Raw genomic sequence first — 24,112 nt, forward strand, 5'->3', positions numbered from 1 at the left:
TGTTCCTTACCCACCTGCAATGTTGGAGGTAAGTTGGCTTTATATATTGGGCTGATCCTTTTATAATCGAGGAGCTTAAGGTTTGGGGGGGGAGGGGGTCGTCCACTGACTGAATTAAACGTTCATTTATTGACCCTCGTCCTATGTACCAGACACCGTTCTGAGTGTAATGGATGCAAAGGCCGGTAAGACGCTGCCCTCCCTGGTTTTTTTGGGAACTCAGTCACGGGGGTGGTGGGATAGGCGGGATGTGGGGAATGTGCATGGGTGAGTAAGTGATGTGATGCGTGCTGTGGTGGGAGAAGTGCTGTGGAGGCAGAAGAGAGGATGACAGGGTTGGAGACCACTTTACTGAGAAGGTGACGTTTGAGTAAGGTTTTAAAACTGTAATTAGGCGTTCTGCAGATTGGAGGGGCTGAGGGAGGCACTCCAGATGGAGCAGAGTGTACTGAGGACGAGAATTAGGGACGTGTGCTGGCTGGGTATGGTGGGAGCTCACTTGGAGCTCTGCTCCCAAGTTTCATGCTTTTTTTTTTTTTTTAATTAATTAATTAATTAATTAATTTGACAGACAGAGATCACAAGTAGGCAGAGAGGCAGGCAGAGAGAGAGGAGGAAGCAGGCTCCCCACGGAGCAGAGAGCCCGATGTGGGGCTCGTTCCCAGGACCCTGGGATCATGACCCAAGCCGAAGGCAGGGGCTTTAACTCACTGAGCCACCCAGGTGCCCCCCAAGTTTCATGCTTTTAGACAAAGTTCTCTCAGCCTCTGCTTTCCTCATTTTTAACACGTACTTCACCTGTAGAGGATGATGAGCTAAAGGCTCAAGCATAACCCCTGTAAAACAGGCGCTTTGTTAATTTCTCTCTTTTAATGGAGTTTAGTTGCTGAATGGCCAGCACAGACCAACAGCTGCCAGTTTTAAACTAAGGAGTATCAATCTATTGACATTTTTTAAAAAAGATTTTATTTATTTATTTGACAGAGATCACAGGTAGGCAGAGAGGCAGGCAGAGAGAGAAGAAGGGAAGCAGGCTTCCTGCTGAGCAGAGAGCCCAATGCGGGGCTCAATCCTAGTACCCTGGGATCAGGACCAGAGCGGAAGGCAGAGGCTTTAACCCACTGAGCCACCCAGGCGACCCTCAATGTGTTGACATTTATAGATGGCTGAAGGAAGCATGCGCTGTCTCCAGAATGGTAACTTCGATACTGTAGGCTGGGGAGGGTGACATGGTGATCCAAGTACTTTTCCATGTCGGTGATAGCATACCACCAGAAGGTGTCATTTAGAATAAATGAAATGCAGTCAGCCTTCTTATTCAGGAATTGATTATTCAGGTTGTGAATTACCTAGACTTTGCATTGCTTTTTTATTTATTTATTTATTTTTTTTATTTTATGTAATCTCCACACCCAATGTGGGGCTCAAACTCACAGTCCTAAGATCAAGAGTCCCACGATCCACTGACTGAGCCACCCAGGAGCCCCTGCATTGCTTCTTTTATCTTGCCCGTGGCCTGAAGAAAATTGACATTAAACCTCAGATTAGTTGGTAGTGAAAAAATATAAATCTGGTAATCAGACCTTTGTTCCTCTTTCAGCTCTACTGTTAGTTAATTTGCTGTGGACCTTTGGCAAAACATAGTCTCTCAGGGTCTAGCATTCTTAAGATAGAAGATTTCAGTATAGGGCACCTGGGTGGCTCAGTCGTTAAGCCTCTGCCTTCAGCTCTGGTCATGGTCCCGGGGTCCTGGGATCGAGTCCCGCATTGGGCTCCCTGCTCAGTGGGGAGCCTGCTTCTCCCTCTGCCTGTTTCTCTTTCTGTGTCAAATAAATAAATATTAAAAAAAAAGATTTCAATATAAAAACTTTATGACTATACTTTTTATCTTTGTTGGCAGCAGAATTGTAAATCATATTTTTATATTAAATGTACAGAAGGCTACTTTATAATGGAATTTAGTAAAAAATCTTTCCGAAAGCTTTTGCTTTAAAATTAGACTGTAAATCCCTTCACAGACGTGCCTGGAATTTTATCATGCATGGTGTTTGGACTCATTAAAAAAAAAAAAGTTTTTGAACCAAAAATGCTTCTCCACGCCTATATTTCAAAAACAAAAAAGCTCCTCAAAACCAAAACTTCTTTAAGTTTGCATTTTTTGTACAGCAGAAACTGTAAAGAGTCTGTAAAGCAAGCATAGTGGAAAATATTTATTAAAAGCCCATGGTTGATTGAAACTTAACTATATAGAAGCCTTTAATTTTTCATAAGTTAACCTAAGTCTTCTTGGATGTGGAAAAAAAAGAACGGGCTGCTCTTAGGTATATAAGGATGTGAAATGATGCGATGATGAGTGAAGTATAGTCTGACCTGGTATTGCCATTGCCTCAGTGTTGGCTCTGACCAGGGTATGATTCTTTAATCTTCTCTCTGAGCTGATTCTGGTTGTGGTTTTTCCACATTGGAATGTTCTTTTCTATTTGGATACTGATTTTATTATGTGTAAGAGTGTTCCTTGGATACTCTTTTGGATTGCTGATACTTTCATCTTTTCCTTCTTAGGTTGAGGTGAAGAATCTGGCTTTGATATCTTCGTGGAGGACTACATTATTTTCAATCCTGAATTTGGTTCAGTTTTCTTATTGACTCATTACTGTATTAAAAATGTTTGTTTAATTAGCTATGGTGTTTGTTTTGGTAAAACCTTGCAATTTAACAAGAACTTTAAAAAATATCCATTATATTCTTCTTATGATACAGAAAAATGTTAATAATTTTTTCAAATCCATAGGTTATTCCATTTCAAAATTTAATTTGATCAACTTCATGCTATCAGAAAATGTGCTTCGAATTGCTAAATGAATTAAAATATTAGAAAATACTTACCTCAGCAGAGATGCTTAAATTATTTTCATCCTTCCTCTACCCGTATATTTTCACCAACCCGAAAATCCAGTGGCATGAATTTTACTACATAACTTAAGTATTTCTATGGTATTTCTAATACAGGGTATTTCACACAAAGCTGAATTCTTTCTGTTGTAGTAGAGGTTTTTTCTCCCAAGTATTGGATTAGCAAAAAAAGCAAAATGTCGATACAAAAATCCTTCAAAGTCACAGGTGGTCTGAATGAAAAATGTACTTTAAATACCTCGAGTAATTTTAAGATTTATTTACTTGAGAGCGAGCCAGAGAGAGAGAGAGAGAGAGAGAGAACGAACATGTGTGCAGGTACGCACGTAAGCCGAGAGAGAGAGAGAGAGAGAGAGAGAGAGAGAGAGAGAACACGTGTGCAGGCACGCACGTAAGCCGGGGAGGGGGCAAAGGGAGAGGGAGAGAGAATCCCAAACTGACTCCATGCTGAGCTGCAGGGCCCACTGTGTGGCTTGATCTCACTACCCTGAAATCATGACCTGAGCCAAAACGAAGAGTTGGAGGCCACTTAAGTGACTGAGCCACCCAGGTGTCCCCACCTCAAGGACGCTTTAAGTTTCCATATAATTATGATTACTTGGAACGACTCTTTGCCAAAAACATTTATTTTTAAAATTTACTTAAGCGTTTCACAGAAACTTAGTAATAGCCAGAGTAACTCGTGCCCATTTAGCAAACTCTTAACAGCAAGAAGAAAGAGCTTATTAAAAGGTTCTTTTGCACAATCATAGTTAAATCAGTATGTTATGTCATCTCTTGATTGCTTATTCATTTTGCTTTCATCACACTGAAATCTTTAGACAGCTCTGGGTATATGCTCAACCCCTGTTTTTCTTTAACTAGTTCCCCAAGAAAAGATATGTATGGCTCATAAAGGAATCTTACTTGATTACACTGTAGCATATGCTACTTAAAGTGGGTCACAGTATATAGGAGGTGCTTTGTTTTTCTCAAGTGTCTCCAAGTATTTCTGTGAAGAGCAGGTCAACATTTCACATTGTTTGCAAACTGATAAAATCTTTTCCTCAGGGCGGATAAATGCTTTCTTTTCTCAAGAAAAGGTCTGCTTCCCTATCACCCACTTTATGAGGTCTATCTTGGGTTTCTCCTGACATTTTATACTTCTTGTTCTTTAAGGAAAAGCTTCTGCACTATCCTCTTTCATCCGCTTTCTCTACCCTGACCTACATGTCCCCTGTCAATCCTGATTCTATTATTCCAGCCAGCTTGCTAAACTCGTTAGTAGTCTAGAGAGCTGGTTAAAAGGTTAAATCAATGGATATATCCTTTTAAAGAAATCCATATACAACTGACCTTTGAACACAGATCTGAATTGTGTGGGTCCACTTATATGTGGATTTTTTTTACAGTATAAATGTATTTCTGTTATGACAAGTATTTTCTTTATCTTACTTTACTGCAAGTATACAATATATAATACATCTAATATACAGAATGTGTTAATTGATTGTTTCTATTAGCAGTAAGGCTTCCGGTCAATAGTAGGCTATTAGTAGTTACATTTTGGGGGAGTCAAAGTTATACATGAATTTTCTACTTGGGGGAGTCGTGTTGGCACCATTAACACACATGTCATTCAGGGGTCAACTCTAGTTGTGTAAAGTTCATGTAATTATGAATTGAGGATGAGAAGAATCAAACAATGCTGTGTACTGAAACTGAAAATCAGTTTTCATACAATTCAGTTTTCATACAATTCAAACAATTCTATGTACTGAAACTGAAAATCAGTTTCTCAGCCTTATGGTACAGTAATTTTGTTGTGAAATAAAATGCTAATCCCTTTCAGTTTTCAGGGGAATACAGTTTAATTAGATGTTGTACTTCTGTTGGATAACCTGTTATGGGACAAGCTTGGTGACTCCTCACATAATTAAATACACAGCGATAACAAAACACATAGCCAGAGGTGGCAAGAACAGTATCATTTACCCGAGTTTTGCGACACAGTGGGCACACAGTCTTCATTTTGGGTAACAGAGGAGAATCAGAGTTGTAGTCTAGGTGTACAGGTGGTGGTGGAGTAGGCAGGGCAGTCAGTGATTTGATAGTTTCTTGATTTTCAGATGAGTACCACCACTCAAGGAACTGCAGAAAGAATACTCCCACAGAAAGGCCAGTAGAGAGAGATAAGGCAGCACCTCCCAAGGCTTTCTTCAGAGCTGACTTTATCTTCTCACCAACACTGGTAGAAGAATAGAACAAAGAGGCAAAAGGAGAAACTGTTTATTTAGGTTTGATCACAGAATGACTAATATAAATATACCTCTTATACTTTTAATCAGAATCACTGATTCAGTTTGGATTTTGAGTAGTTGCTAGATTGGCACCGTCTCCTCTAGTATCCATTCGAAATTATTTCCTTTTTCTGACCTCCAGTGTTTGGGGAGTATAGGAACTAAACTTTGTATTTAACGACTAGGGTTTTGTTTTTTTGTTTTGAGAAATTAGTGAGACATTGGTTATATAGATATGTGTGTGTGTGTATAAGATAGTATATCGAGAAAAAGAAACAACTCACTTAACAAAAATAACTTAGCAATATCGAGGACTGTATATTTGAAGTTGTAGGAGAACATAAATACTAACTAGAAACAGTGGCATTGTGGTTAAGAGCACAGTCTTGAGAACTGCTGATCTGGCTTGAATTTCAGTTCTGCCACCTTCTAGCTATGTGGCCTTGGCAAGGTACTTGGCTATTAGGTCTTAGTTTCCTTAGGTCTTAAATGAGGTAATGAATTTATTTCAGTAAGTTGTCAGGAGGATTGAGATAATGTACATGAAGCGAACAGCTAGCACAGGGCCTGGCACACAGCAAGCATGCATAAAAATGTAGCTAGTGTGATGAGGAAGGTTACCAGGAGGGCAACTCTTGTATGGACACAAGAATTTTTCTCTGATTTATGAAATACCTCAAAGTGGACTGAGGGAGGTGAGTTTCATAAAATTAGGTTAAGATTTTAGAATTTCTTAGTGAAAGGTTTGGGGAAATGTTAAAGCCTTACCTCCTGGCTGGTTGCTGCATTATGCTGGCTTCAGCTGCTTTGTGTTCCAGAGCTTGTATATCTTGAACTGTAAGTCGACCTAGCCGAACTCCAGCCAGCCTAAGCAACGGTGAGTGATGCTGAGCCTTTCCTAGGATGTATCGAAGTTGTTGTACAAAAAACCAGCCTTCCCATGCCATGTTAACAAATGGGTAGGCTGCCAGGAAGGCTCTATAAAACTGTTTCCAGCGGGAAGAAGGGGGGTGGATAGAATATTCATCCTCTTCCCTCAGGCTAGAAACAAGCTTCTCCAGCTTCACTTTCAGGTAGGGAAGAAGAACCAGGAACATAACTGACTTCCACAGCTGCCGCTTTGGGAGACCAGCACTGGCCAGTCTCTCAGGCTTGTGTGTGTCCCCCATTACAATGCGCTTTAAGCCATAAAAATTTTCAGAAAATGAGGCACTGGTTTTAGACAGATAATGCTGCTGGAGCAGAAGATCTAGCAGGGCGAAGATTTCATCAAACCACCTCCAAAAGAAGCCATAGTGGGCAGGATTTGATTCTGCAAGAACCTAAGAGTAAATTAATAAATGAATTTCATTCCATTTCACAATTATTATGTGTTGTATTCACATTTCCTTTTTTCCCTCTAAATTCTGATACTTTGGGCTTAAACAAGTCACTTCTTTTGGGGATCTGTCCTATCCTCTCTGAAGTGCTAGGTATTCAGTACAGGGCTCTACACATAACAGGGACTCAAGAACCATTAAACCACAGGATATGAATTACATGCTAATTGGCAATTTCAAAACCTAGACAACCAAATAAACTGGTTTTCACCCAGTCGTCCCTAAAACCTTTCAGAGAATCAATATCTTACCTTGACCACATGCTGAAGAGCAGGTCTCACTGCTGTCATTAAACTGTCCTGTGCTACCACCTCAAAGATGGATGGCTGGTCATCCACCACAGAAGCAGTTGTGATGTGAGCCCCGTGCTCAGCCATAGTTTCTTATGTGCACTGGGTTTCGCTTTGCCCACAAACTCTTTAGCAAGCATGAACTTTAGTTATCAAACGGGTGCTCAGTCTTAAAGGTAATCTTTCTGCAGGAGACCCAAAACTCCTCTTTTACAGAACTGGGGGCGGGGGGAGACCTCTTCTGGAGGCAGAGAGGGGGAGGGGTCTCAAATCGAGGAGGTTAAGAACGAAATTAAGGCAGACGTGGCAGAAATTGAGGTGGAAGTGGTAACGTGGGGTACGGGTGACTTGTCAAATGCTGCACCTCACAGGGCAAAGCATGCCTATGGGATACAGGTATAGCCGAAGGGGTGCTCTCTTCTAGAGCTGCAGTCCTGGAGGCTGCGAATCAGGGGCTCTCAATCGCGAGGGCTTAAAAGCCAGCCAGCTCTGAAGGGTTAGAGGTGCCAGTGCGGACCCGGTACGCCAGGGCTGGCTCCAGCTGTTGGCCGAGAATTGCCCGCGCCGGTGCTTGTGCGCGGACCCCCGGCGAGGCCCTAAGGACCCAAGACGCCACGTTTGAAGACAGGCCTCCGATCTGACAGAAGCCGCACCCGGAAATAGAAGGGGCGGGCTATTGGGACGGCTGACGGCGGAGAGGCGCTCTAGCCCGGAACGTGGCCCGGGAACCGGAAGTAGCGAACTCTATGACCCCTCCAGGACTTCCGCTTCCGCTCGCGCTGAAATCAAAGAATTCACTTGGGGGCTTAGAGTGGAATTATCTGTCTGTGTTATTTATTTTTTTTTTTTTTAAAGCTGATTTTGCTTCGCATCCTCGATGGGAAGTCACAGCTCTGAATCTCCCTCTGCAGAGGTCTTTTCGGCAAGATGTTCGGGGCGCTGCGGGGACACCTGGCGCCGGGAGCCAAGAGTTCGGGCCTGCTGCTGAGGCCTGTGTTCCCTTGGGCGATTTAGTTAGGGGTGGGGGAACAAAAGGGAATATGGACGTACGGAAGGTCTCTGCGCACGGCGGGGGCGGTAGTTAATTTATTTTCTGCCCCCTTCCGGGAAGGATTTGGAGCGACGCAGCTGAGGATGGAAGGCTTTTAGCTTTGTTGCCAGTTATGAAAAAGATGATAGAATGAAAAAGGTTCCTGCAGTCCGTTGGAACTAGGAACTATTACTTTTCATTCCAGCTGGTAGATTAACAGTCTCCTAGGTGTTGCTGTGTTCAAGCGGACTAGGCACTTTCACAATCTATAAAAATGGTTCCTGCTGCCATACACGTTTGGATGTGTCACAGGGGGATGAATACGTGTTAAGACGGAGGGATCCTGATGTGTTCTAACTAGAATGAACTGGGGACGCTTGGCAGATGGTACTTTTCACTGTTTGTATTGCAGAATTAACGAAATTTACCTTAGGGTTTGCAAAATGCTTTTACATCGTGTGCAACTTTGCCTCGTTTGAGTTGCTTATACGGGTTTATTGAATTTCAATGAGTTAAAGTTCAACCATTACTCTTTTCTCTCCAGCCCCTCCCCACTTGTATGCTAAGTGGTTAGGAATAGAAGGTATTCACGGCCTAACAGGAACTTAACGGCGTAAAGACCACTGGTTTGCATAGTGCTCAAAAAGAAGGCTTGGGTTTGGGGCGCCTGGGTGGCTCAGTGGGTTAAAACCGCTGCCTTCCGCTCAAGTCATGATCCCAGCATCCTGGGATCGAGCCCCGCATTGGGCTCTCTGCGCAGCAGGGAGCCTGCTTCCTCCCTTTTCTCTCTGCCTGCCTCTCTTCCTACTTGTGATCTGCCTGTCAAATAAATAAATGAAATCTTTAAAAAAAAAAGAAGAAGAAGAAGAAGGTTTGGGTTTAATTGTTTCAATAAAATCTTGCAAGTTAATCTTATAGTTCTAAATATGTTTTTTACTCTACCAAGTAACCTGCCAGCGACAATCACTTGATGGAAGACTTTTACCTTACAGAAATTCAAGGGCTAGAGATACTGTATCTATATAAAGCATTTGACAAGTATTAGGTTCTCTAACAATAGCTTTTTTTTGTTTGGTTGGTTGGGTTGTTTTTTTTTTTTTTTTAGGACTAACTTACCCAATTTATTTCTGTTATGTTTTTCTAGGGACACGAGTAGTAAACGATAAACTTCGTCTAATGAGCTTCTTTCAATAATAATAAAAATTCCAAGTGATAAGAAGGCATTATGTCAAAGTTTAGCTGGCAGAATTTTTCTTTCTCAAGTGAACATAAAGGTGCATCTTAAAAATCAGTGATGTTTTAGAGTCCATGGAATACACCAGATTTTGAAGTGCATTTTCCAGCCAGACAATGTGGCTGGACATTTCAGACAGAGAAAACAGCACCATAAAGAGGGACAGATGGGGAAAGGACACAGCGAAGTTCTACTTCAAAGGACTTCACTCAAGTCAGTGTGGCAGAGGGGCTGGGAGTGGCACAACCAAGGTAGGAAAGGAGAGGCAGGGCTGACACCAGACTAAGCCCCCCATCACTGGAGACCTCAAGCATTGGCAGACTGACCCTGCTGAAGATGAAGAGGAAGATTCAGGCAACTCAGAGTCCTACAATATGAGGCCAGGCTTCAGATTTCACTACGTAAGTTCGATTCTGGTTCAGCCCCCACTTACTGTGGCTGAAACCTCAGGCACTGACATAACCTCTCTGAGTCTCAATCTCATCTATAAAATGGAAATCATAATGTACCCATAATGTATCATAGGGTTGTGAGGATTTTTTAAATTAACATAATGTATTATTAGTTTCATGGTTACAAATAGTAGCTATTATATGCAGACTTTTCTTAATTGAACTACAAAAGAATGAAGTTGAGACTTAGCATCAACTACAAGTGGGAAATTAAACGTTTGTATCAATTAGGGTTCTTTGTTTACAAGCAGAAGAAACAAGCTAATATTTAAAAAATGTTTGGAAATGTATGGAGTAGTTAACAAAATGAGGAAAGCCATCTCTAAAAAGGACAGGAACTACAGTTGTATTGGATGTCTCCAGCAAGAATTAGTAGTTTCACCCAAGCAGTGTTGTTGCATGAATGAGCTTCAACAACTTTCTGTCACTGTACTTATGATTCAAATGGCTATTTCCCTACCTTGGTTCAGATTTCCTCTCCACTCTGTTTCACTCTTAGAAGAGGGCAAGACTGGGGTTCCTGCTGGCTCAGCCAGTTAGGTGTCTGACTCTTGGTTTCAGCTCAGGTCATAATCTCAGGGTTGTAAGATCTCAGGGTTGTAAGATCGGTTGGTACCCAGTTCCGTGCTCATTTTAGAGTTTGCTTAAGATTCTCTGCCTCCCCACCCCACCGCCCCCACCCCACACACTTGCTCACTCTCTCTAAAGTAAATCTTAGGGGGAAAAAAAAAGAAGGCAAGACATCTTGATTAATAGTCCTTTGAGGATGCCCCAAAAGTAAATTGAACTTATTGCAAGAGAAAAAAGAGAAGCAGTAAAAAAACAACTAATGCCAATTATTTAATTTTTTTAAAGATTTCATTTATTTTAGAGAGTGTGCGAGCTGGGTGGAGGGGAGAGGGAAAGAGAATCTCAAGCCAACTTCTCACTGAGCACAGAGCCCCATGCGGGGCTGCATCTTACCACCCCGAGATCGTGACATGAGCTAAAATCAAGAGTTGAACACTTGACTGACAGCCACCCAGGTGCCTCCAATTAATGCCAATTATTATAGCAAACAAATAATAACCACCTCAGCATAGATCCCACTCTCAGGTTTATGTTGTAATAGATAAGACACATAAAAAGTATACTTAAGTATTACGAGGTATTATATATATTTTATATATAGATTTTATTATACAATAAAATACATATTATATATATTATTATTTTATTACATATTTATACATATATTAAGAAGTATTATATATATATTAAGCAGTATTAAGAGCCATCAGATAGGTTAGTATGATGTGAGTTTAGAGGAAGAGATAGCTATCAGCTGGGAGAAATAAAGCACTACAAACTAGCTTAAATAGAAGCCCTATGTTGGCCTATGTAACCAAAGCGAAAACGTTTCTATCCTTATTTTTTATTTTAGCTTCTCTTGGCCGGTTGCTTTCTAATACAGTGATGTAACCTGGTACCTTCTGTACCTTATACCATAACAGATACCACTGAGAAAATTCTGTGAATTAGGTGGATCTCAAAAAATGAGTACATTTGGGGCAAGTCACGGTAGTGGTAGGGCTTTCCAAGGCTAAGGGAGCAGTAGGGAATGTGTAGGTGGAACAAATTGTTTAGTTTACTTTAACTGTAGAGCTACAGAAAGGAATAACAGAGTATGTCGAACATACACTTAGGTGGGTTATGGAAGGTCTTAAATGCTACTTTTAGTTCTTTACCTGTGGACATTCATTTGTTTAATAAATACTGAGTAATGTGTCAGGCATTGCACTAGGTGCTGGGTATGAAATAGTAAAAACAGATATGGAATTTATACTCTAGTTGAAAAGAGAGATAATAAGTAAATAAGCACACATAATTTATAAATGGAATAAGGGCTGGGATGGTGTGGCAGTGTGAGCTAGAAGGGCAGAACCTTTTAGATTGGGGGAACAGAGTGCTTTTCTGAGAAGATTACAATTAGACCAAATTATGAACCAACCATGGGGATGGGGTTGTTGATTATGAGTCAGGAGGGGCGGTATTTGTGAAGACCCTAGGATTGGCAAGAGTGTGGCATATGTGAGGCCTGCGATAGCAAAAGAGGAAATGTAGAGTAACTCAAAGGCATAAAATGTTAGAGGTAGGGGTCAAACAGTGCAAGGACTCTGGCCCTGGGAAGGAGACTAGATTTTAGTTCAAGTGCAATGGGAATTCCTTGAAGGATTTATACAGCAGAATCATGATGAGGTTTGTATTTTTAAGATGATCCTGTAATGTTTATGTGGTTATGTTTACTTTGTGAAAATTCTTCCAAAGTTTACATTTATTATGTGTGCACTTCTTAAAAATGTTTGTTACACAGCTGAGAATAAGTTAAATAACCTGGCTGCTGTATGGATAATGGTTGGGAGGAAAGTTGAGGTTTCTGGTAGCCCAGGCAATAGGTGGTGGCTTAGATTAATGAGGTGAAATAGAGGGGATTGGATGAATTAAAGGTTTATTTTGAAGGTAGATTGACAACTTGGAGATGGTTTGGATGTGACCATTAAAGGAGAGAGAAATCAAGAATGACTCTCCAGGTTTCTGGCTTGATCATTTTAGTGTAATTTATTGAGGTAATCGCAACTGTAGCAAATGCTGCATAGTCATACTATGTGCAGTCGTAGTTCTAAGTGCTTTACGTATATTAATTCCCTTTGTCCTTATAATAATATTCTGATAGAATATTACTATTTCCCCTATTTTACAGATGAGAAAACTAAAGAGCGTAGAGATGGGGGAAACTGAGGGAAGGATAGGTTTGGACTTACTAGGCATTGAGGAGCTGTTAAAAGTTTTTGAATAGGAGAAGGACATGAATCAAAGTCCTTTACTAAAGATTTTTCTGGTGGAATCTTTTTTACAAAATCCACCTGTGATTTCTGGGAGTTTTAACTGGAACCAGGTTTTTCAACACCCCTCCTCCCTCGTCTCATGATTTATTTAATTTGGGTGGGCCATAATAAATATAGAATTTTTCATCAGTGTGGTTAGCATTTGGTGTGGTTAGCATTTGGTGGTGAAGTTGGGAATAGGTCAAGGTTAGAAATAGAGCTTTAGGAGTCTTATGGATAGGAACAATCATTGAACTCGTGGTTTATGACAGTATAGTATAGAGAAAAGTAGTATGGTGTAAAGGAAGTATAGTATAAAGAAAATGTGTGAATTTAAAAACTTTTTAAAAACTTTTAAAAAATCTTTGCTATTTTTTCTCTTAAATATCCTTTATACTCTTTTCAGCCATATTTTTAAAAGATTTTTTATTTATTTGTTTGACAGAGAGTGAACACAAGCAGGGGGAGTGGCAGGCAGAGGGCAAAGCAGGGAGGAGCAGGTTCCCAGTTGAGCAGACAGCCGGAAGTGGGACTTGATCCCAAGACTCTGGGACCATGACCTGAGCCGAAGGCAGAAGCTTAACTGACTGAGCCACCCAGGTGTCCTACAGCTAGAAGTTACAACTCCTGTTTTCATGTCCTCGCCTCCCATTCACCCTCACACTTCTGCAGCATGGCTTTTGCCTTCATATCTTTACTGATGGTCCCAGCAATGACATCAAAGACTATTTATTTATTTATTTACTTATTTATTCAGAGGAAGGGGGGCCGGGGCAGGAGGGAGGGCGAAGAGAATCTTAAGCAGACTCCATGCCCTGTGCAGAGCCATGTGGGGCTCGATCTCACAACCTTGCGATCATGACCAGGGCTGCAATCAAGAGTTGGTTGCTTAACTGACTGAGCCACCCAAGCACCATGATATCAAACACCTTTATGTTGCTAAAGCCTTGGACACTTCAGCCCTTCCTCCTCTTCTCTATAGCAACTGATATTGTTGACCACTCAATACATTTATGCATTCAACAAATTTTGGGGAGGGGGCTAGGTCTCAGAGAAAGAGGAGTGAACAGATTGGTATAGTTCCTACTTTCACAGAACTCTAAAAACATGTTAAAACATTATAACCATCTGCTTTTCCTTCTTTCTTTCTACTTTGCAGTCCCTTTTGCATTTTGGTTTCCTCAACTTCTGCCCCAGGCTTTCTCGCTCTCCACATTTTTTTTTTTAAGATTTTATTTATTTATTTGTCAGAGAGAGAGAGAGAGAGAGAGAGAGCGAGCGAGCACAGGCAGAGTGGCAGAGGGAGAAGCAGGCTCCCTGAGGAGCAAGGAGCCCGATGTGGGACTCGATCCCAGGACGCTGGGATCATGACCTGAGCCAAAGGCAGCTGCTTAACCAACTGAGCCACCCAGGCGTCCCAACTTTTTTTTTTTTTCCAGATAGAATCGCTCTCCACATTTTTAAAAAATTAAAATCGTACTCTTTTTAGAGCAGTTCTAGGTTCACAGCAAAAGTGGGGGAGAGGTACAGAGATTTCTAGGTCTTGGTTTCCAAATGTATCTTATTTTTGTGTAAGCACTCCTATAAGCCAGGTGCTTTACTTACATTATCCCATTTAAACTTCACAAGCCAGAGAGAGATGATTGGATTCATTTCGCAGATAAGACTAATGTTAAGGACATGTTAAGTGATTTCCCAGTCACATTCTCACCATTGTCCACAGTCCTGAACCGGCCTGCGAAATCAGCTGAGCTTTATAATTTTTTTTTTTAATAAAAGAAACAGGATATTTCAATCCCTCGCATGTGAGAGTTTTTAGAGAACTGTGCGAGGAAACAAATCCAGGGAACGTCAGTTTGTTTAATGTATTCCTCTGCATAGCCCCCGAACTTCCTCTTCGGTCCAGTCTCCAGTTTCCGCTCAAAACCCCCCCCCCAAAAGACCCGTCCGTTTCCAAGGGGACAGAGATCGCCGCCTTTCTGGTTCTCCCGCGCTTGGGGATGACGGTAAACGTCGAGGTTCTCTGACGTCAGAGTTTCCTGTCCACCATCTTTGTCCCTGGCAAAGTGGGTTTTGCGCAGTGGCTTAGACCTGGAGAAGGAGTCGTGACGTGCAGGAAACCATTACAACACCACTCGGGCCGTGCTCTCTGGCTGCTGCCGCCACCCCCGCCCTCGCCTCCGGTGAGTTCAAGGCGGCTAACTTCGGGGTGTGTCCCTCATTGATGGGAGGGGGACCCCAGGTTGAGTTGGAGGCTGGTGGGTTTGGGGGGAGAAGAAATCCTAGGAGCGTGACCGTTAAGGATGAAGTGAGCCGTCGGGTGTGACCGTTGTGAGGAAGAGGGTTGGAGAGAGGGATATAACCGCTCCGGCCTGGCGAGGGAATTCTCGGGTGTGGCAGCTGGGAATTGGTGGGGCGGAGGATATGTTCGAGGTCGGAGGTTGGGGCCAGAGGCCAGGGGTGTGGCCATTAGAAGCTGGAGGCCAAACGGGAGAACCTTCCTTCTGCACCGCTTGGCGTCGTTAATTCAGAGGCTGGGACTTGACCAGCTAAGTAGAGGGCGAAAGGGATTGCCCCACAGGTTTGTCCATTGACGGGCAGCACTCTCCTGTCTCGCGTAATTTGAGGTTAAACGACTCCTTTCTCTCATCTCGTAATTGAGGATATATCCCAAGAATCTTGACCACCTGGAGCAGAAGAGGAATTCCTGACTCTTGGGGGAAGGGAAGAGAAACCTTCAGACCCGATGTGAGAGAGGGGGAAGGAAATAGGGGTAAATCAGCCCCGATTTTTTTCTTTCTGGGCTTAGCAGGAATGATCAGGTTTGGGAAAGGCTGTAGACTAAGCCAGAGGCAAAGAAACTGGAATGTCCTGTTATTTCCATATTCTTTGAATCCAAAAAGGATTAATTTATGCTGTTTCTTTTCAGAGCAGTCTTCTACCTAGGGAGAGGCTTTTATTGAACTTAACCTGGCTGTTTCATTATGAAGCAGTGTGCATAAAGTGTTGATACTTCTTTAAACTTTGATTTTTAAAAGAAATAGAAAGATGTTTTAAATGCCAGATACTGTTACGATAATCACTGAGGTTAAAAAGAAAAAGTAAAGAAAGCACAGTAAGTTTCGAAAAGGCAGAATGACCCAGAAAGTGGTCTGAATGAGGGACAATTTAAATGATTAATTAAGTTTCTGGTATGCCTGTATTGCTTAGCCTCAGGGTACACTTACAAAGTAATAATGGAAAGCAGATGGAGGAGATGCAACTGTACAAGAAAGCGTGTAACACATTCCAGTGATGACTAAGCGTGGTGGTAAGGTGAGAACTGTTTGCAGGTACCTTAACAGTTTAAACTCCCTAGGAAGCAGAAAGGATAGTGTGTTCTGCAAACAGCCTCAATGAAAGTTGACTGGTAAAACTAACACAGAGTTAACATTTTGTGAGTTGAGACTCAAGAAAGTTCAGTTCATCTTTTTTCTCCCCCTTAAACATCCATATTTAAAAATATTACATTTTATGTATGGGTTTGACCCAAGCTGAGCAAGCAGTGAATTAGATACGATACCTTTTTCTTTCTTCTTTACTTCTAGGCTTAAGTTTTCCAATTTCAGTTAACAATTGGATGGAAGAGGGTGTCTGGGTGGCTCAGTCGTTAAGCCTCTGCTTTTGTCTTAGGTCATCATCCCAGCGTCCTGGAATTGAGCCTGCATTGGGTTCTCTGCTCAGCAGGAAGCCTGCTTCTCCCTCTCCCACTTCCCGTACTTGTGTTTCCTCTCTTGCTGTCTCTCTCTCAGTGTCACATAGATAAATATAATCTTAAAAAGAAAAAAAATTGGATGTAAGGGGCACCTGGTTGGCTCAGTCGGTTAAGCATCTGCCTTAGGCTCAGGTCATGATCCCAGGGTCCTGGAATGGAGCCCTTCATTGGGCTCCCTGCTCAGAGAGGAGTCTGTTTCTCCCCCTGCCTCTCTCCTTGCTTGTGCTTTATCTCTCAAATGAATACATAAAATCTTTAAAAAAAAAAAATTGGTTGTAAAACTTGGGGCACCTAGGTGGCTCAGTGTGTTGGGCATCTGACTTTGGCTCAGGTCATGGTCTCAGGGTCCTGGGATTTGTGTCTGGCTCTATGCTCAGTGAGGAGCTTGTTTGTCCTTCTACCCCTTTCCCTGCTCATTCTCTCTCACTCTCTCAAATAAAATTTTAAAAAATTGGATGTAAAACTTTTGAACTTCTTTCTTACTGTATAATATTAAATTACTTTGTAGTCTGACATAGTTAAATAGAAATCACAGGTGCGGGGTGCCTGGGTGGCTCAGTTATTTGAGCCTCCAGCTCTTAATTTGTGCCCAGATCATGATCTCAGGGTCGTGGGATTGAGCCCTCATGTCAGGCTCTGAGCTCAGCTCAGTGTCTGCTTGTCCCTCTCTCTCTGCTCCTTCCCGCCACAAACTCCCTCTAAAATACACAAATAAAATCTTAAAAAAAAAAAATAATAGCAGATGTGTTTGTTGTAATTAGGAGTCTTGTGATTTCTTATGAGCTAAATGATAATGGAAGACTATTATCTTTGCATTGAAATATCTAATTATTGAAATATTTGAGGGGCGCCTGGGTGGCTCAGTTGGTTTAGCATCTGCCTTTGGCTCAGGTCATCATCATCTTTAGGGTCCTGGGATTGAGCCTCACGTGGGGCTCTCTCCTCAGCCAGGAGCCTGTGTGCTTTCTGTGTCAAATAAATAAAATCTTGAAAAAAATGTTTGAAATCTCAGTGCCTCTCACCCGTGTAACGAAAGATGTCTTAAATGGCCTTTCTGCCCTGTAATTGGGTTAGCTCCAGCCAGTTTTTTTGCTACAGGCACCAGACTGTGTAAAGCCAACTTTGTGTGAGAAGAAGGGATTTAGTGGCCTCACCAAGTCTAATTTAGCTGCCATTTCCCAGAGAGCCATTTGACGTATTTTTTTCTGGCCTTATTTTCTTTAGGGGCACTGTAAGGAGGGGGGAATAGAAGAGAAGGGTCTTTCACAACCTGTATTTGGTAGAAACTAGGTTATGTTAAATCCAGATATATCATCCCTCGTAGGGAGGGAGGCTTTCTCTGAAAATGCAGACATCTCACGCCGGGCTAGCTGGGCTAGGACAAGAGTGAGTGTGTGCTTTCCCTGTGGTAGCCATTGTTTAGCAGTATCCCAAGGCCAAACCGCAGGTCCTAGAACAGTCAGTGTCTTGTCTAGTTTATCTGGTGGGAAGGTGGTGTGAGTTCAGCCTCCATGATGGCTTTACTTTTTCCTGGGGTTTCCTCTAGGAAAAAAAAGAAACATTTTTTTTCCAGGAAGAGCTTGATTTTTGAGGCTCTTCAGCAAATATTTTACTTCTTATTTTTTTCAGCTCTGTCTTAGCTGCTTTTCCTTTGGCTTCTAATGCAGGCTGCAGTTTTCACCATCCTGTATTTTTGAGGACCTGGTTATGTTCATCTTTGGCATGTGATTATCTCATTTAAAAAGTACATAATTTTTTTTTAAGATTTTATTTATTTATTTGACAGATCACAAGTATGCAGAGAGGTAGGCAGAGAGAGAGAGGAGGAAGCAGACTCCCCGCTGAGCAGAGAGCAGGATGTGGGGCTCGATCCCAGGACCCTGAGATCATGACCTGAGCCGAAGGCAGAGGCTTTAACCCAGGCGCCCCAAAAGTACATAATTTTTAAAAAAGATTTATTTATTTGAGAGAGAAGGATAGAGAGTGAGGGAGCATGGAGAGGGAGAAGCAGGCTCCTGCCTGATGCAGGGCCCTGGAATCATGACCTGAGTGGAAGGCAGATGCTTAACCCACTGAGCCGCATATGCCCCATATATAGTTTTTTGAAGTGTAATTCACATAACATAAAATTAATCATTTTAAAGTGAACCGTTGAGTGACATTTAGTACATTCTTAGTGTTGTGCAACCACCACCTCTTCCCACTTGTTTTTGTTTGGACTACTTTCATTTTTCTTGGAGTTTTCTTTTGGCTTAAGGCAGGTAGGTTTCCCTGTCAATAGGGGTCAGGGATGCTTCATTTACTATTGTTTACAACAGTGGAAGCTAAGAGTGATAGGTTTCTCCCTTTCTTTAAGAGCAGGGGTTCTTATTTTAGGAGCTAAGATGACTTGTCTCTCTTCCCTGAAATTTTGTGGGTGGGTACATTGTTCCTTAGTTAAGAACACAGTGCTCCCAGTGAATAGGACAGAAATATATTCCTTGACAATGAAATTTAAGGGAGGTAGTGAAATGTGTGGGTCACTAATAAAGGCAGAATTTTTTTTTTTAATGGTGCCAGCAGAGCTTTAAGATTTTATTTATTTATTTGACAGACAGAGATCACAAGTAGGCAGAGAGGCAGGCAGAGAGAGAGGGGAAGCAGGCTCCCTGCTGAGCAGAGAGCCCGATGCGGGGCTCCATCCCAGGACCCTGGGATCATGACCCGAGCCCAAGGCAGAGACTTTAACCTTAACACTGAGCCACCCAGGTGCCCCATAAAGGCAGAATTTAAGACTAGGTTAATTTTATCATTAACAGACTGTGGTTAAAATTCCTGTTAAGAATTTAGTATGTGCATACATTTATGAGATCTTTAGAAAACAGAACAATTTTCGTGCCTTTTTTCAAAGAAACAGTGAAAAATACCATCCAGATTGTGTGTGTATGTATGTATTTATTTATTTTTAAAGATTTTTATTTATTTGACAGAGAGAGACAGCCAGAGAGGGAACACAGGCGGGGGGAGTTGGAGAGGGAGAAGTAAGCTTCCCACAGAGCTGGAAGCCTGATGTGGGGCTCCATCCCAGGATCGTGACCTGAGCCGAAGACAGAGGCTTAATGACTGAGCCACCTAGGCACTCCCAGATTATGTTTTTAAATCCTAAATAAGTTTTAAGTTTTGAGGATTCTGTTGGACTTAAGATGGCATAATAACATCCTAGACAGACCATATTGGCCTTGAGCTCTGGCTCTCAGGTTCTAGAAATCATTTCTGTATAGCGATTTCTCTCTTTGTATGTGTAAGTTCTTACATAATAATTTCAGATTTATTTCACATCTTATACATGAAGAACTCCTTTCTTCAATTTGCCCATTTCACATTTAGTGTACATTGTGAATGGATTAATAATTATAACATTCTTTGAATTTTTGCATTATGAAAATATTGTATAAAGCAAGCCCCTGTCACAGGTTAATTTTTAATTATATCAAAATGGGAATTTCTGTATTCTATAATATTTGTGAGTTTTAGCTTACATAGAAGGTAATTCAGGGAAATTCTGGTACAACCTAAAGCACTCTTGCATAAGGATCAGGACTGTAAATAGTAGCTACTTGGAAAGAGCTCAGCTGAGTTTAATTTCCCTTAGACTATCCAAGTAGCACAATGTAGAGATCAGATTTGAGCCAGGCTTTTTTCATTATTTCATGTTTATTTGGCTCTTTTTTATTTTCCTTAATTACATTGATTTGTTTATTGCTTGGGTCTTTTCTCTCTGATCCATATTTACTGTTGTTTGCCAAATGTGGTATCACTCAAGTTTGCCAAACGTATTATCACTCATGTTTTGGCTTGACAGTAATGAGCAGGTGCCAGGCATCAGTCCTAAATTTGGTAATAAGTATTGTTAATGAGGATGGTAAGGAAGAAGATACACATTTTTGAGTGCAGGAGGAATATTACTACATGAAAATTTAAATACAGTTAAAGATACCAACTACCTTGGACAAAGTCTTAAAAGTTTCTTAAATCAGAAAACATTGTCTCATTATTAGGGGGAGAAATGTGGCCAGTCCATGCCCTTTTGTTTCACTAGTAGAACTATGTGTCAGTTGGATTAATTTTCCATTTAGCTTGAAGCATTAACTTGAGGCTGGGATCCATGATCTTTTGATTTTTAACACCTTCTGATTCTTTTTCGTATGCAATGTGACTGAATAAATACCTTTTTTTTTTTTGCCTTGTTTTTAACTGTAAAGTGATATAATTTATTATTTGGGAATACTTTTGAGCTAAGTATAGATAGTTGGAAATATGAAAACTATAATTAAGAAATCCATGTGTGAGGCATATTTGCCTCTAGAGATTTGTTGTGAAAGAATATTGTCCTATTAATGTAGGCTTTTTATTCTGAGATTCCTTTTTTCAAGAGATTCATGTAATGGTGAATAGGTTGGCACAGTTTTCTCTTTCAACCTTACTATTGCTTACATAGAAGGTAATTCAGGGAATGACTCCATCTTGAGGTAGGGAGTAAATCAGATTTTCCTTAATGGAAAGTAATGGGGAGATCTTTCAAAACAAACTTTTTCTTATCTTAATATTTGAGTGCCTAATTGAAGATATATTTGCAGAAAGGTCTAGCTTTAGGTCTTGGAGGCTTGGAGGAGATAATTATGGATAAAATCACAAGACCATAATAGATTATCAATTCATGCCATTTAGCCTATGGATTTTGCCCCTGTTAGTTCCTTGAGGCAAGAGTTAACATTCCTAATTATCTTTGCATGTCTTGAATCACCAGTAATGGTGGTAAGGAAGAAAATACCCATTTTTGAGTATAGAAATTCTTTTTTTTTTTTTTTTTAAGATTTTATTTATTTATTTGGCAGAGAGGCAGGCAGAGAGAGAGGAGGAAGCAGGCTCCCCGCTGAGCAGAGAGCCCGATGCAGGGCTGGATCCCAGGACCCTGAGATCATGATCTGAGCCGAAGGCAGAGGCTTAACCCACTGAGCCACCCAGGTGCCCCTCCTTTTTTTTTTTTTTTTAAGATTTTATTTATTTATTTCACAGACAGAGATCCCAAGTAGGCAGAAAAGCAGGCACAGAGCAAGGGGGAAGCAAGCTCGCTGCTGAGCAGAGAACCCGATGTGTAGCTTGATCCCAGGACCCTGGGATCACGACCTGATCACGAAGGTGGAGGCTTTAACCCACTGAGCCACCCAGGTGCCCCTGAGTATAGAAATTCTTATAAATGTTATTAAAATTAATCAAATGCCTTGCTAGACATCACTAAATTGGATAAATCAAGTTTTCTTCTCTTGTTATAGGTGCACATTAAAGATCCAGAACCATGACTGACTCCAAGTACTTCACAACCAATAAAAAAGGTAAGTATGAAAACTTGATCAAAGAACTTTTGAGTTCTTTGAGTTTGAGTTCTTCAAAAGTTATAGTGTCAGATTGTTTTCCCTAGAATGTTCCTGACCTCTTCAGATATGCATATTGTGGACTGTCTCACTGGGGATCTATTTGTATAGAACAGGGTATTTGAATAAATTATTAAAGGATAGGTTTGTAAAGATAGGGCTATGATGCACATGATTTTGAGTTGAAGGTTCTATTTTGGTAAGAGGATGAAATCCAATTTGGATCCATTGAAGATTGGTAGATCTGAGGAAGGCAGAAGCAGCAGCAGCAGCACATTCATTCTCTTTTTTTTTACTTGGAAATATTTTATAACAAAGAGTACTAGTAAAGCAATATAGGTCACGTAAGAAATAAAAATGCAATTCTCTTTCTCCTTATTCCGGTTCCTGAGGTGAACTCAGGTGTATCCTTAGTTTTTTTCTATGCATATAAATGCAAGTATTAATCCATATGATTAAGCAGTTTTTTATCTTTAACAAAAAGAGGTCATGCAACAGTACATAGAAACTTGATATTTTCATATCCCTCCATATATAGATTTACCTCATTCTTTGGGTGTTGTCTAAATACATTCTTTGTACTTAAGACGGAACCTCTAGGATGCCTGGGTGGCTCAGTCCTTAAGCGTCTGCCTTTGGCTCAGGTCATGATCCCAGGGTCCTGGGATCGAGCCCCACATCTGGCTCCCTGCTCATCAGGGAGCCTGTTTTCTCCACCTGCTTGTGCTCTCTCTCTGTCAAATAAGTAAATTAAATGTTTAAAAAAAAAAAAAGGGAACCTCTAGAGTCAGTTCCATGATTTTTAGGTCATAGTCTGCGGATTACTTGAAAATAGCTTTGAATTTATTAACCTCATTGTCTTTGTAATCAGAAATATAATACTGCTTTATGGAGTGTCCAGGTGGCTCAGTCTGTTGAGCGTATGACTCTTGATTTTGGCTCAGGTCATGATCTTGGGGTCATGAGATCAAGCCCAGTGTTGGGCTCTGCACTCAGCATAGAGTCTGCTTGAGGATTCTCTCCCTCTCCCCCTTCCCTATGTGCATGGGCATGCATCCTCTCTCTCTCAGATGAAATCTTTAAAGTGTGTGTGTGTGTGTGTATATATATGTATATGTATAAAAATATACTGTTTTTTACATACGGCTGTGGGGCTAGGAACTAGGGATTCTTCCTGGGGAAGTCCAGCCTCATCTTTTGTAAAATAGTTTCCAAGTAACAGCTCCTTTCTAATGCTGTAGATGGCCCTCCCTTTAAAAACAGACCAGCTTTGAAGCATCTGGATGGCTCAGTTGGTTGATGTCTGCCTTCAGCTCAAGTCATGATTTCAGGGTCCTGGGTTAGAGCCCCACATCCTGCTACTTTCTCAGTGGGCAGTCTGCTTCTCCCTTTCCCTCTGTGATCTCTCTTGCTCTCACTCTCTCAAATAAATAGATACAAATCTTTAAAAGAAAAAAAAAAACAAGAACCACAGAGTCCATCTCCCTTGACTTATTCATTCTATTTATTTATTCAGAAAATGTTTATTGAGTGTCTCCTATGTGTGAGTCATGCTTTCTCAATACTCTAACGGAGTTTCTTTCTTTTTTTTTTTTTTTAATTTAATTTTTTATTTATTTGACAGACAGAGATCACAGTAGGTAGAGAGGCAGGCAGAGAGAGAGGAAGAAGCAGGCTCCCTGGTGAGCAGAGAGCCTGATGCGGGGCTCGATCCCAGGACCCTGAGATCATGACCGGAGCTGAAGGCAGAGGCTTTAACCCACTGAGCCACCCAGGTGCCCCACTAACAGAGTTTCTGATTAAATATTCTAATTTCCTTCAAGTCAAAGTAGATGCAAAGGACACCTAATACCCTTTGGTTTCTAAATATAATTTCCCACTAAGGAAGCAGGACTCTTTGGAGAAATAACTGATTCCATGGTAAGTGAAGGGAAAGTACAAGATGAACGTGAACATCTTATGCCACAAAGCAAGGGAGTTCTAAAAAAAAATAGTGGGACCTGTCAAAAGCAGCATAGTTTGAAAGGGCTACCAGTCACCAAATTTAAGATAATTTGAGCAGTAGAAAAAGTGATTATAGTAGTGGATTGTAACCCATCGATTAATACATTATCTACACATAAATCATAGTTATCATTGATTCAGTCAAGAGCCATCAGTGAATGCTAAAACGACTAGTAGGTGAAAGTTCAATGAGGAGCAGGACATTTAAATAGTCTCAAGGTTTCCTTTCACAAATTATTAATTACAAAGGAAAAAATAGCAACTTTATAGTATTAGGACCTGAGATTTACCACCTTAACCAAGTATTCGATGTTAACATCACCAGTAATGGGACACATTAACATTATTTGTCTCTTGGTGTCATGCATTGAGAAGAACATAACATTCCCTAAGAATTATGCCTGTCAAAATGCATAACCTCAGTGTAATCATGAAGGAACATCTGTAATAAGCCCAAGCTGAGGGCATTCTATCAGATAGCTGGCCTATACCTTTAAAGAAT

The 24,112-nt window shown here is 41.1% G+C and overlaps 2 protein-coding genes across 3 annotated transcripts in view; one reads left to right on the forward strand and one right to left on the reverse strand.

Annotated features, from left to right (window-relative positions):
• Window positions 1-3,526: 3,526 nt before the first annotated feature.
• On the reverse strand, window positions 3,527-7,516 carry PEX12 (peroxisomal biogenesis factor 12). Its single transcript, XM_080827396.1, has 3 exons — window positions 6,823-7,516; window positions 5,961-6,514; window positions 3,527-5,140 (listed from the first exon to the last, which is right to left on the reverse strand). The coding sequence occupies exons 1-3, from the start codon at window positions 6,946-6,948 to the stop codon at window positions 4,741-4,743; spliced, it is 1,080 nt and encodes a 359-aa protein (XP_080683522.1). The 5' UTR covers window positions 6,949-7,516; the 3' UTR covers window positions 3,527-4,740.
• A 6,979-nt stretch (window positions 7,517-14,495) lies between these two features.
• AP2B1 (adaptor related protein complex 2 subunit beta 1) overlaps window positions 14,496-24,112 on the forward strand; it is a 130,878-nt gene continuing 121,261 nt past the window's right edge. For both annotated transcript variants that reach the window (XM_080825917.1, XM_080825918.1), the window contains exons 1-2: window positions 14,496-14,624; window positions 21,508-21,567. In XM_080825917.1, coding sequence (XP_080682043.1) covers window positions 21,531-21,567 — 37 coding nt within the window. In that variant the 5' untranslated portion in view covers window positions 14,496-14,624; window positions 21,508-21,530. The remainder of the gene's footprint in view (window positions 14,625-21,507; window positions 21,568-24,112) is intronic.

The sequence above is a fragment of the Martes martes genome, assembly GCF_963455335.1.
Source record: "Martes martes genome assembly, chromosome: 16".
NCBI lineage: Eukaryota > Metazoa > Chordata > Mammalia > Carnivora > Mustelidae > Martes > Martes martes.